The following is a 10,660-nucleotide window of genomic DNA, read 5'->3' as shown; positions in this document are numbered from 1 at the left end:
TTTACCTGGGGCAGCTGCTCTGTGCCAGCCTGTCGGCTCCAGAAAACTCCTTGAACAGGGCAGAGTGACCGCTGATGGCTGCCCCGCTGCCCGCTACCCTGCCTGTGGTGTGGGGGCAAGAGCCACGGGCCTGCAGCTAGCACCACGCTGGGCAGGGGACCTCAGCAGCTTGGGCTGGGAGCCAGGACCCACTCCAAGGACACCAGCAACGTGATGCACCCGTTTTGAAACTACTTAGCATAGGTGAGCTCTGGCTTTCCGGTCAAGCGCTGGAGAACCCCAGCTTCGCCTGCTGCTCTCTGGCTGCAGAGGCCGAGCGTAGGACGTGGGAGCACCAATGGCAGCGAGGAGGCAAGGCTGCTGTAACGCTGCAGATGCTTCCCCCTGCCCAGTTTTGCTTCGCTGTCTAGGCAGGGAAGGAAGAGCTTCTCCAAACAGGGGAAGGAAGCAACGCCAACACGGGAGCCATGGTGGGTGCCAGGCCTGCTCCTCCACCACATCCTGTGCTCCGGATAACCCCAGTGCTTAGTCACCCGCCCTCAGGAGGGCGGCACGGCGAGGGCAGCCGGCACGTCCTCCAGCTGGTCCGCCGTGGTCTGCGGCACCGTGCCCAGGCCGGCTCGTGGCCAAGGGGTGCTGGAGCAGATCCGTCTAGCTGCTTCCAGCCCACCCCTCCGACAGCAGAGACACGGGGGGCGTGCTTGGGGCCCTGGCCCCAGCACCGCGGCGGGGAAGGAGTTCCTGCCCCCGCCGGCCCACCCTCCCTTCCCCGAGGCGCAGGCTGGGGGGCGCGCACCTCTCGGGGCTGCTCCGCGCCCCCAGGGAAGGGCACCTGCGTGGGCACAGGTAAGGTCACTCCCATGCGGTGCCAGGTGGGCCGCTGTGACCTGCCCAGGGGTGCGGTGCTCAGCGCCCCGGCGGGGTAGCATGAAAGGGCCTTCGAGCAGCGCTGTGCACCCTTCCCACGAGGGCTCTCCGCACCCACCGCGCGGGGCCCGCCTGGCAGCCTCGTGCGCCCGCCCCACCCTTCACACGTGCTCTCCCGGTGACGCCAGGACTACGCTACCCAGCCGCCCCCGCGGCGCTCTCTCCCCCCTTCCTCCCGGCATCCAATCGGGAGCCCGCGCAGCGCGCCAATCAGCGCGGGGCCGCGGGGGGCGGGGCCGGCCCTCATGAATGATGCAGCAGGGGGCGGGGCCTGGCGGCGCGGCGCGGCGGGGAGACGGTCCCAAGATGGCGGCGCTGCAGGCGGAGCGCGGCTACGGGCTGTCGTGCGGGCGGCTCGGCCGGGGAACGCGCCTCTCTGTCTTCCACGTCAAGCTCACGGACAGCGCCGTGCGCGCCTTCGAGGCCTACCAGGCCTGCAAGGTACGGCCCGCCCGCGCCCCCCAGGGGCTTCCAGCCCCCCCCCCCCCGCGCTTGTCGCAGGGGCTTTAGGCGCCTCTGGTGCTTCCAGGCCCCCAGCACCTGCCCCGGCAGCTCCGGGCCCGGCAGACACTTCCGCACCCCCCAGTCTTGTCCCAAGGGCTTTAGGCTCCTCTAGTGCTTTCAACCCTCACCCACCGCTTGCCCCAAGGGCTTTAGGCGCCTTCAGTGCTTCCAGCCCCCCCCCCCCAGCACCCGCCCTTGGCCCCGCAAACATTTCCACCCCCCCACTCTTGTCCCAAGGGTCTTAGGTTCCTCTGGTGCTTCCAAGCCCCTGCCCCCCACTTGTTCCAAGGGTTTTAGGCTCCTTCGGTGCTTCCAGCCCCCCCAGGACCTGCCCCGACAGCTCTGGGCCCTGCAGACATTTCCAGCCCTCCCCCCCGCTTGTCCCAAGGGCTTTAGGCTCCTTCAGTGCTTTCAGCCCCCACCCCCCACTTGTCCCAAGGGCTTTAGGCTCCTCCAGTGCTTCCAGGCCCCCCCACTGGCACGTGCCCCAAGGGCTTTGGGCCCCCAAGGTGTTTCCAGCCCCTCCCCCTTAGTCCTAAGGGCTTTGGGCCTCTGACGTGCTTCCAAGCCCCCCCCCAGCACCTGCCCTGTCAGCTCTGGGGTCTGCAGGCATTTCCAAGCCTCCCCCCCCCCCAAACACTTGCCCCAAGGACTTTGAGCTCCTCCACTGCTTCCAGGCCCCCCCCGCCCATGCTTGACCCAAGGGCTTTGGGCCCCTGAGGCGCTTCCGGGGCCCCTGGCACTTGCTCTGATGTCCTGGGCCCCTGCGGCGCTTCCAGAAGCCAGTGCCGCCGGAGACGGGTCTCCTGCTGTTTGCCATGGCGCTGGGGGAGGGGGTGGCCCCTGGCTCCGCTCTGGAGCGTCTCGTGGACCAGCCGGGGCAGGCTTGGTTCCCAGGCCCGGTGCAGATCTGCACAGCTGGGGCCCGAGGCTCCTGCCCGCCCGCCTTGTGAGCCGGTGCGGAGCCCAGGATAGGCAGGGCTCTGGGCAGTTGTGGTGCTGCGGGACCCTGCGGTTGCAGCACTACCTTCCTTCCACGGCCTGGGGGCCGTGAGAGCCACACCTCGGGGTGCTGGATCGGACCTAGGATGGGAGCACGCCGCATCTTGAGCGTTGGTCTCACCCTTCTTCTCCCCTGGCCGTTGGCGTGGATTTGGCCTGCCCACCGCCTCGTGCCCACTCCTTGCAGCTCCTTTCTGGTCGGCCCCCACATCTCTGCCTTCCTGTGCGCTCTCGCTGCATCATTTTCGCTGCCGGGTCATTTCGGACTCCGAACTTTGCATTGGCCCTAGTACCCTGCGGTGGGTGCGGACTCATGGCCAGGGACGTGGTCTGTGGTCCGGATGCTGAGGCAGAGCCCCCCCCCCCCCTTTGCTGTTGCATGATAGGGACTGAGAGTGAACACAGCTGCTTGGGACGCTGGAAACCCTCCCAGCATATCCCGGGTACGTTGCAGTGCTCTGGCATTACGCTTTTAGACCGTCACTTTGTCAGGGAAAGGGCAGTATTGTGCGAACCTTTAGACTTTGTTACCCTCCCATTGCATGACGTGACAGCTGCTCTTCATCCTTCCTCCTCTTCGGGAGGATTTTAGCATGGGTGAAAGCAAGATGCCAGTGTCATTGCTTGAGGTGGCACATGGTGCCTGGTGCTGCCCTGCACCACCCACGCGCCTTCACCCATCTCCACTGCTGCACCCATATCACCTGCCCCAGGCCCCACGAACACGAGGGTGTTTGCTCAGGGCTGCACTGACACCACTAAACATATTGCCATCTGCAGCATGCTATAATATTTGGCTCAAATCCTGGAGCCTCAGCCTGTTGACAGATCTGACCCTCCAAGGACTTGGCTGTCCCTCTCCTGTGCCAGTTGATGCTTGTTTTTGTTTTTCAGTCAAAATAACCATTTGTTTCTTAACGGCGAAGACTGCTGCAGTGGGGCTTGGGGGTAAGAGGTCTGGTTAAACATTCTCCTGCAGAGCAAGTTCTCTTCCAGCGTGTTGTCATAGGTGGCTTCCTTTCTATTTTTGTTGTTCCTATTATGTTTGAAGTGGGGAATGGAAAACAAGGCCTTTATTTTCAGTATGGACTGTTCAGGGCAATGCTTTGTGCTGGTTTGAGGAACAAGCTTTCTACAGGTGTCAGAGGGAGAATAACGAGTGGCTTTTAATCAATCAAAACCCATTACATTATTTTTAAACCTTTTTGCATCATTATTCCGTCCCTGTAACCAGGGTTTTCTCTGGCGTGATTAATTCACTGGTGCTGGTCTGTCAGAACTGAAGCAATTATGACATCAGTAACATGGGATTGTGACACGGCTAAATGAATCAGAGAGGAGGAGGCTGGTTAGAAAGGAAGCTGTATTTGCACACGCACATCCCTTCGTAATCAGCAAAGACAGGGCAGGATCTAGACTGTTCACACTCTCATTACACATTGTTAGTCTTGTCCTGAATGCGGTGTCTCCTGTTTAAAGGAAGGGGACAGACAGGCTTAACGTAGTGTTTGAGGAATGTTTTGGGCCATGGCTGCTTCCTTTTGATTATTTAGGGTAGTCTTTTTCTCTCAACCACATACCATTTAGATCTGCTCAAATTATACATTTTTCTCTCTGCTTTTCAAATTGCATGGGAAGGAATTGTCTATAATTTACATCTAAAGTGACGTACAGTTGCTATGGGATTCAGCGGCAGATTATAAACCTATTATCCTTTTTTCATACGGGGGTAGCAAACTGAAAGACTAGGTCTAATTGATAGCATGCTGGTGAAAAGTAGAAAGACAAAAGAGTTTTGTCACAGGCTATCACTGAAAGCATGTTTGAGAAACTGCTGCAGAAAGTTTGTGCATTAAAGGGACACTGTTAGCTCGAGAAATTGCCTTTGTCTGGAAATTCTCGTAACAAGTAACTCCTAAAGTACAGAACGTTCAGCCCCGATTCAGCAGCTGTCTGGCACCTCGTAGGACCGTATCCATGAGTGCGTTCCCTTGTATGATCGTGTAGTTTCTTTATTGTTTTATAAAAACCCTGCTAAACGCCACAGGGGAAGGAAACTCTTAAATTCTCTAAACACTAAGAACTGGAGTTGCTGTTTGAGCGCCCCAGCAAAACTGCTTTTTTCAAGCTATTCTCGTAAGGCCCAGTTGAGTCTTCTTTAGACGGATCATTTTGCATTGTTGTAAATGACATGTCTCCGTGGCTTGTAGGCAGAGCCCTGGCTCCTAGCCGGTGACCTGGGAACACACTCGCTTTTCTCAACCTTTCTGAAATGCACTTTATTTCATCTTCGTTTTTGCTGACGATGATATTCTTTGGCAGGGAACCTGCTGCTGTTATGTTGGAGCCAGTCACTTCAGAGTGTGGGCTTTGTTATGAAAGCTGAGTATTTTGTTACCAAATTGGAGGGGGGTGGGCAGTTTTTCCTACGCAGCATTCAAATGTTATTGTAAAATGAGGAATGGTCAGTGCTGTCTTATCTACCGGGCCACTTGCCTAGCCCCCAGTACAGGCTGTGGGCAGAAGTGAGTATGAATTTACAAAGTGTCTCTAAATCTCTGGTGTTTGTGTGTGCTGTAAAATAGGAAGGGAAAGACTGCATGCATCACATACACCAACATGTGCCAGCTAATCCACGGGAGAGGAGTACATTTTGGCTGGTAAAGTACTTTTGCTAATGCTGCGTGAGAGGAAGACGCTGGAATGGATGGAGCTGCTCTGCAGGTTTGAGTAAGTTTTGGAGAGGCACCAGCAGTCTGGGACCATGTTGTTGAGTGTTCAGACTTGTATGTACAGTAGGGAAGATGTGGGGGCATCTTTTATTGAGCAGGGAGGGAGATTTCTTCTGTCTCATGTTACCAATAACTCTGGGACCATTAATAACTTCCTGCTTATCGCAGAAGCCTTAGGGTTAATTACACTTTTGTGAACACCTTTTACTATTGAGTGAATTTAGTGCTAATGAAATGAGCTAGTTAAATAGCCCCCTGGTGAACATCCCATCCACTGAGCGGGTACAAAACAGACTACAGTGCAGCCTGCTTTCCCCACTGAGCACATCTCAGTCCTTACATGGAGGCCTCATCCAGAGGAGGGACTTCAGCCTGGGTGATAGAAATAGCTCTCTGTGGTAGCAGGAACGATGCCTAGAGCATCCCATACAATTAAGACCACTTTTGCCCAGTGTCCAAATGAGGATTGTTTGTGACTCTTTTTAGAATTGTCAAACAGAATTCTGTCCTTTTTTCAGCCCTTGTCTTAAATCAATAGTATGTTAATTCCAGCAGTGCAACGAGGAAGGGAGATGCAAGAAATTCAGTGCATTTTGCCTTGTTCTAGCAAGAAAGCAGGATTTAGAAACACACTGCTTGCTGCCTGTCCGTAGTCTCTCCTTTCTTTATGTTGGACGAGTGCCTTTAATTTAAAGAGACCAGCATTTGTTTGACTTTGAAAAGTGGTCACTGTATATGATTGTGACTCTGGCTGCCCACCTCCACCCAGTTTGAGGCTTCCCTGATCCTAGCTATGGCCTGCTGCGTTTGGTTAACCCTCTGGTTTCTCCCTTTCATTTGTGCAGCATAGCTTCTTGTGTGGCAAGGGAGACTAGCAACAGAGAAGCAAGGCTTTACTTGCTGGCTCTCCTCTCTGGTAAGGTGCTCCGAGCCCCCAACAGTAGCCATCTGAGGGGTCCTTGGCAGGGTGTAGGGACCAGCCCATTCTGATGTTTTCTTCCATTGCCTGGTATCATTTTGTTTAGGCAAGAAAACTGGACCTTGCGGCTTGGGAGCATGCTGCGTGCAACTGCAAGCCAGGGACCCCACCCACCGTTCTGTCTCTGACTTTTGGACAATGTTTCTTGAGGTGACACTAGTCATTACCCCTGTGAGCAGGTTCTGTCGAATGTTGCAAAACAAGCCAGTCCTCTCTGCCAGTGCATCAGTGTGAGATCTTCTGGTGGTGAATGTCCTTTTTGCCACACTTCTCTTTGAAAGACGTATTTGCATTGGTCAAGTACTATGTAGTTTGGATGTTATGCCCCTCTTTTTTTAATAAAGAGAAATCATTTTCTCGTACATGTTGCAGGCTTGCTCATATAAGATTGGAGTGCTAAGGAAGTTTTTTATGGGCCTTGTATGCTGGCCTGAGCCTTTTTGGGAAGGGCAACAAAAATCTAATAAATAAATGTCACTGTTCACTGACAATGTATTTTATTTTTATATATACCATACATAAATATAAGAGTACCCACGCCTCTTAATATCTTCAGTGAAGGAAGTTTTTAATCCTCTAAAAAAAGTTGTGTGTGAGGAGAGGCTACAGGACCTGAACCTGTTCACCCTCCACAAGAGAAGGCTGAGGGGGGATCTGGTGGCCTGTTATAAACTAGTCAGGGGGACCAGCAGGCACTGGGGGGTCCCTGTTCCCCTGAGCACCGCCAGGAGTGACCAGGAATAACAGTCACAAGCTGGCAGAGGGCAGGTTTAGGTTAGATATCAGGAGGCGCTACTTCACAGTCAGGGCGGCTAGGGTCTGGAACCAGCTTCCAAGAGAAGTGGTGCTGGCTCCTACCCTGGGGGTGTTTAAGAGGAGGTTAGATGAACATCTTGCTGGGGTCGTTTGACCCCAGTACTCTTTCCTGCCATGGCAGGGGGTTGGACTAGATGATTTCATACTATGAAACTATGAAACTATCTGCTCGGGTCCCTTCCGACCCTAGAAACTATGAAACTATATATTTTTTTTTAAATTTCAGGGGATTAAAAACTTCTTCCACAGAGGATATTACAAGGTGTGGGTACTCTTATATTTATGTATGGTATAGATAAAAATAAAATATATTGCCAGTGAGGGTCTATCGTATGATGGGCCGCAATCAATAAATTATGCGCCAGTGGTAGTTCTTAGAGTCAGATTTCCACATTTTGGTGTCTAGACAAAGTGTTTGTGTGTGGTGGTGGTGTTGTTGTACCTCGCAGGCTCCTTGGTGTGCATTCATGTTTTTCTTGGCTCACAATCATTGTGAAAAAAATCAAATGGCCTCTGTTTCTTTCCTCCCCCACCTCCCCTCCCAAAAAAGTGGGGAACAACAGAATGGACAGAACTTCACTTGTTAGCTCCCCCTCCCCTGCTGTTGCCACCATCTTTGGCTTTGCAAAGGAAACCTTTGCTTGCTGGTTGAAGTAAACTGCAGTGCTCTGTGACTTGTACCAGTTGGTCACTGGTTGACAGATATAGGAGCAAACCATTTAGATATTTGCAGCCACGTGTCCATGATTGGTTCAGGAGGAATTTTTTTTCAGTGAACGAAATGGATATGAATTTTCAGAGCAGGGTTGAAAAGAGATCAGTGATCACATTTATTTATATATTTTTTTTAAAGTAAAAATAACTGTAGGGGTTTAACCAACCCACAAGCAAGTTGCAAATGGAGTTGAGACAGCCTTTCTGGTGCAAGTCAGAACCACTGCTGTGTTTGCAACCAGGAACTTTCTTAAGAGCCTTTGCAGGTTTGTCGGAATCTGCTTTTGGGTCTGCTTGCTTATGTTGGGAATGAGGCTGGGCACCATTCTTTGCAGCCCGGCATCGTCGTTAGAAGATGAATGGTTTCTGGAACTTGAGAATAACAGGGACCTAAATTATGCTAAACTGACTGCTCCAAGTAGTCCTGCTGGATGTAAAGGGCAGAAGGTAGGCTTTTAGGACTGCTAATTGCAACTGTCAGATGAAGCATTAACTTGACCCAGATGGAGAAAACAATCCATGTATGTAAAGCTGATCTGATGGAAGCAGCATCCATTGACGATGCTATCAGCAGGAAAATAAACCTGAGAACATATTAAATAATATTAAGTTCAGAGTTCACAAGTTACCATAAGTAGCAGCTATGCTGGGGCTTTCCATCTCGAATGTAAAATGGATCTTGGTACTGGAAGTACCTCAGGCTGTGTTTGGGCTTGACTCTGGAAACAAGGCTTGCGGTGGCAGAAGACGAAAACTGAAAGGTGATGGATCTTAAACCGGTAAGAGGAAATTGTGTCGTAAGCAGTGTGTTGCTCACTTGTAAGGCTTCCTGCAGCAGGACTCAAAAGGATCGCACGTGTATGGATAAAAGGGAGGTGGTGGGAAGGGATCAGAGGTTAGGGTAACGTCTCTGCTGCTGCCTCTGGTGCTTCAGCTCCTCCTGAGTGAGATTCGCCCTCCCAGGCTCCCCAACCTCCAACCTCCAGCATAAACCCAATGTCAACTCTTCTGTCCCTTCTGGACTCGGTCACCTGGGGATGCTTTCTGGGGCCCGGAGGAGATGGAGTACTGAGCACCTAGCAAGCAAATGTGTCCTCTCAGCCCGGCCTCGGGAAAGGCTGAGCTGGTGGTTGGCAGCCATATGCGGCAGCAACTTCCTGCCAGGGCTGCCTTTCTGCAGGGCGGCTCTGAGAGGGAGCAGGCATCTCTGGTTCCTTGTTCTCCTACGGCGAGAGGTAAAGGTCTGCCCCCTCCCAGCCCGGCACCTGCTGGTTGGGCTCCCCCTTCCACGCTCCTCCCATAAAGCCTGACAGCCGCTTTGGGTGGGGCAGGACTGATTAGGCCTCTGCAGTTCAATAACTTGTCTGACTCGTGTTGGCTGGATGCAGGGATGAAAACCAGTGAGTCAGGGTGCAAGTGGCTGCAGGCTGGCAGCAGGGAGAATGACGCTTCCTTTTTGGCCAGGTTATCCCATCACCTCTGCTTTTATAAGGTGCCTCGTGCCTTCTTCAGAAGGGCCCAGTCCAGGCTGCTGCTGGACCGCACGAGCACCAGTCTCCTGTGTTTGGATCGGGCTCCAAAAGCAACTCGGCAGCTGGCTTCTGGGGAAATGCTAAGAAGGTGCTCTCAGGGCTGGTCAGGCCTCGATGTTGGGGGACGCTTTGTCCTTTCAAGGAGTTCTTACCAGTTCCACCTGCCCCCAGCCCCATCCAAGAAGCCTCCAGGCAGTGTTTTGGGACCTCCCTTTCCAGTCTGTTCCTGGCTTCGGGGGCTTGAGAGCTTTGCTGTTTGGGGGAGATTGGGATCCAAGCCAGGTACTTCCCTCCCACAGCACAGTGAGGAGGGCTTCCCAGCCCCTCTGTGGGGCTTGCTGTTCCCTTTTTAGCTCCCTGGTTTGCAGGGTGCCGGGGCCTGTCCTGCTGTCTGGCATTGGCACTTCCTGTGTTGCCATTAGAGCTGCCTGCCGCAGCCCTGAGCACTGCTTTTTTGGGTGCTCTTGTGGCTTTGTTGCTGTCTTGATCCTAGAAGCTCTTGGGTGTGGGTCAGGGGGAGGTCCATGCCTCAAAGCAGCAACCAAAAACTGATGTTGACTCCCCTGTTGGCCACTTACCAGTTGGACCTTTATTGCTGGGAGATGATCGGGGGGGCCGGGGAATTGATGCAAGCAAATAACTGTGCTCTAATGAACCGGTATGTGCAGCCCAGCGCTCGGGAGCAAGCCTACAATAACAGGGAGCTCTGGAACACAAATACGCTTACTAAGGAAGCTGGGTTGAGTTTCAGGTTTCCAAGGCTTATTGTAAACAGGGGGTAGCAGTGAGGATAATTATATAACGCCTGTGGAAGTAAGTGGGGGGGCCGGGGTTGTCCTGTTAAATCTCTTGTGAAATCCACATGTGAGTTTAGGTGTAACAGGGTGGTAACATTGATGAAGCGCTGTTTAAATACTAGTGGACTGATCCCTACCTTTTAAAAACCAGCTCATCTACTTCTGTGTTGTAACTTCTGACAGTTAAATTGTGTGTATGTCCCCTCAACTAGTTGAAGTCATTGCTACTGATGCTTTGTGTTGGGTAGACAGATGCCTATAGCTTTCTCAATGATGTGCTATAGCTTTTGGTAAGATAGGGGAAACCCCCATGGTGGTATCTGTCTCATAAGAGAGGCTTAAATGGCATCTTGTTAATAATATGGGGTTTCATTTATTCAACTTTAGTCAACTTCTCTAGCCCAGACAAGATTTTTTTTTTCTCTTCTCCCCACCCCACACTTACTCTGAAAGAGTAGATGAACGAGTGGCGAACACGCAGCTTCCAAACTTGAAATGAGCTCAGCGAGCCTATGCCCCGTATCTGTTTTCTTACCCATTCACATGGATTCTAGGTTGCATTTTTGATGCCAGCAATTCTGATCAGACAGTGAAGTGAAGATTGAACAGTTGACTGTCTGCTAGACCTGCTCTGTTAGGTGAAACCCTCTGTCGTCT

At 52.6% G+C, this 10,660-nt stretch overlaps 1 protein-coding gene across 2 annotated transcripts in view; it reads left to right on the top strand.

Moving 5' to 3' along the window:
• Positions 1-1,202: 1,202 nt before the first annotated feature.
• Positions 1,203-10,660, top strand: part of ELL (elongation factor for RNA polymerase II) — a 64,829-nt gene continuing 55,371 nt past the window's right edge. For both annotated transcript variants that reach the window (XM_090026962.1, XM_090026961.1), the window contains exon 1: positions 1,203-1,368. In XM_090026962.1, coding sequence (XP_089883088.1) covers positions 1,234-1,368 — 135 coding nt within the window. In that variant the 5' untranslated portion in view covers positions 1,203-1,233. The remainder of the gene's footprint in view (positions 1,369-10,660) is intronic.

This window comes from Crocodylus siamensis, chromosome 14, assembly GCF_052110815.1.
Source record: "Crocodylus siamensis isolate JL-2025a chromosome 14, ASM5211081v1, whole genome shotgun sequence".
Classification (NCBI taxonomy): Eukaryota; Metazoa; Chordata; order Crocodylia; family Crocodylidae; genus Crocodylus; species Crocodylus siamensis.
The sequence above is the reverse complement of the archived record's forward strand: the minus strand, read 5'-3'. Positions and strand labels throughout refer to the sequence as shown.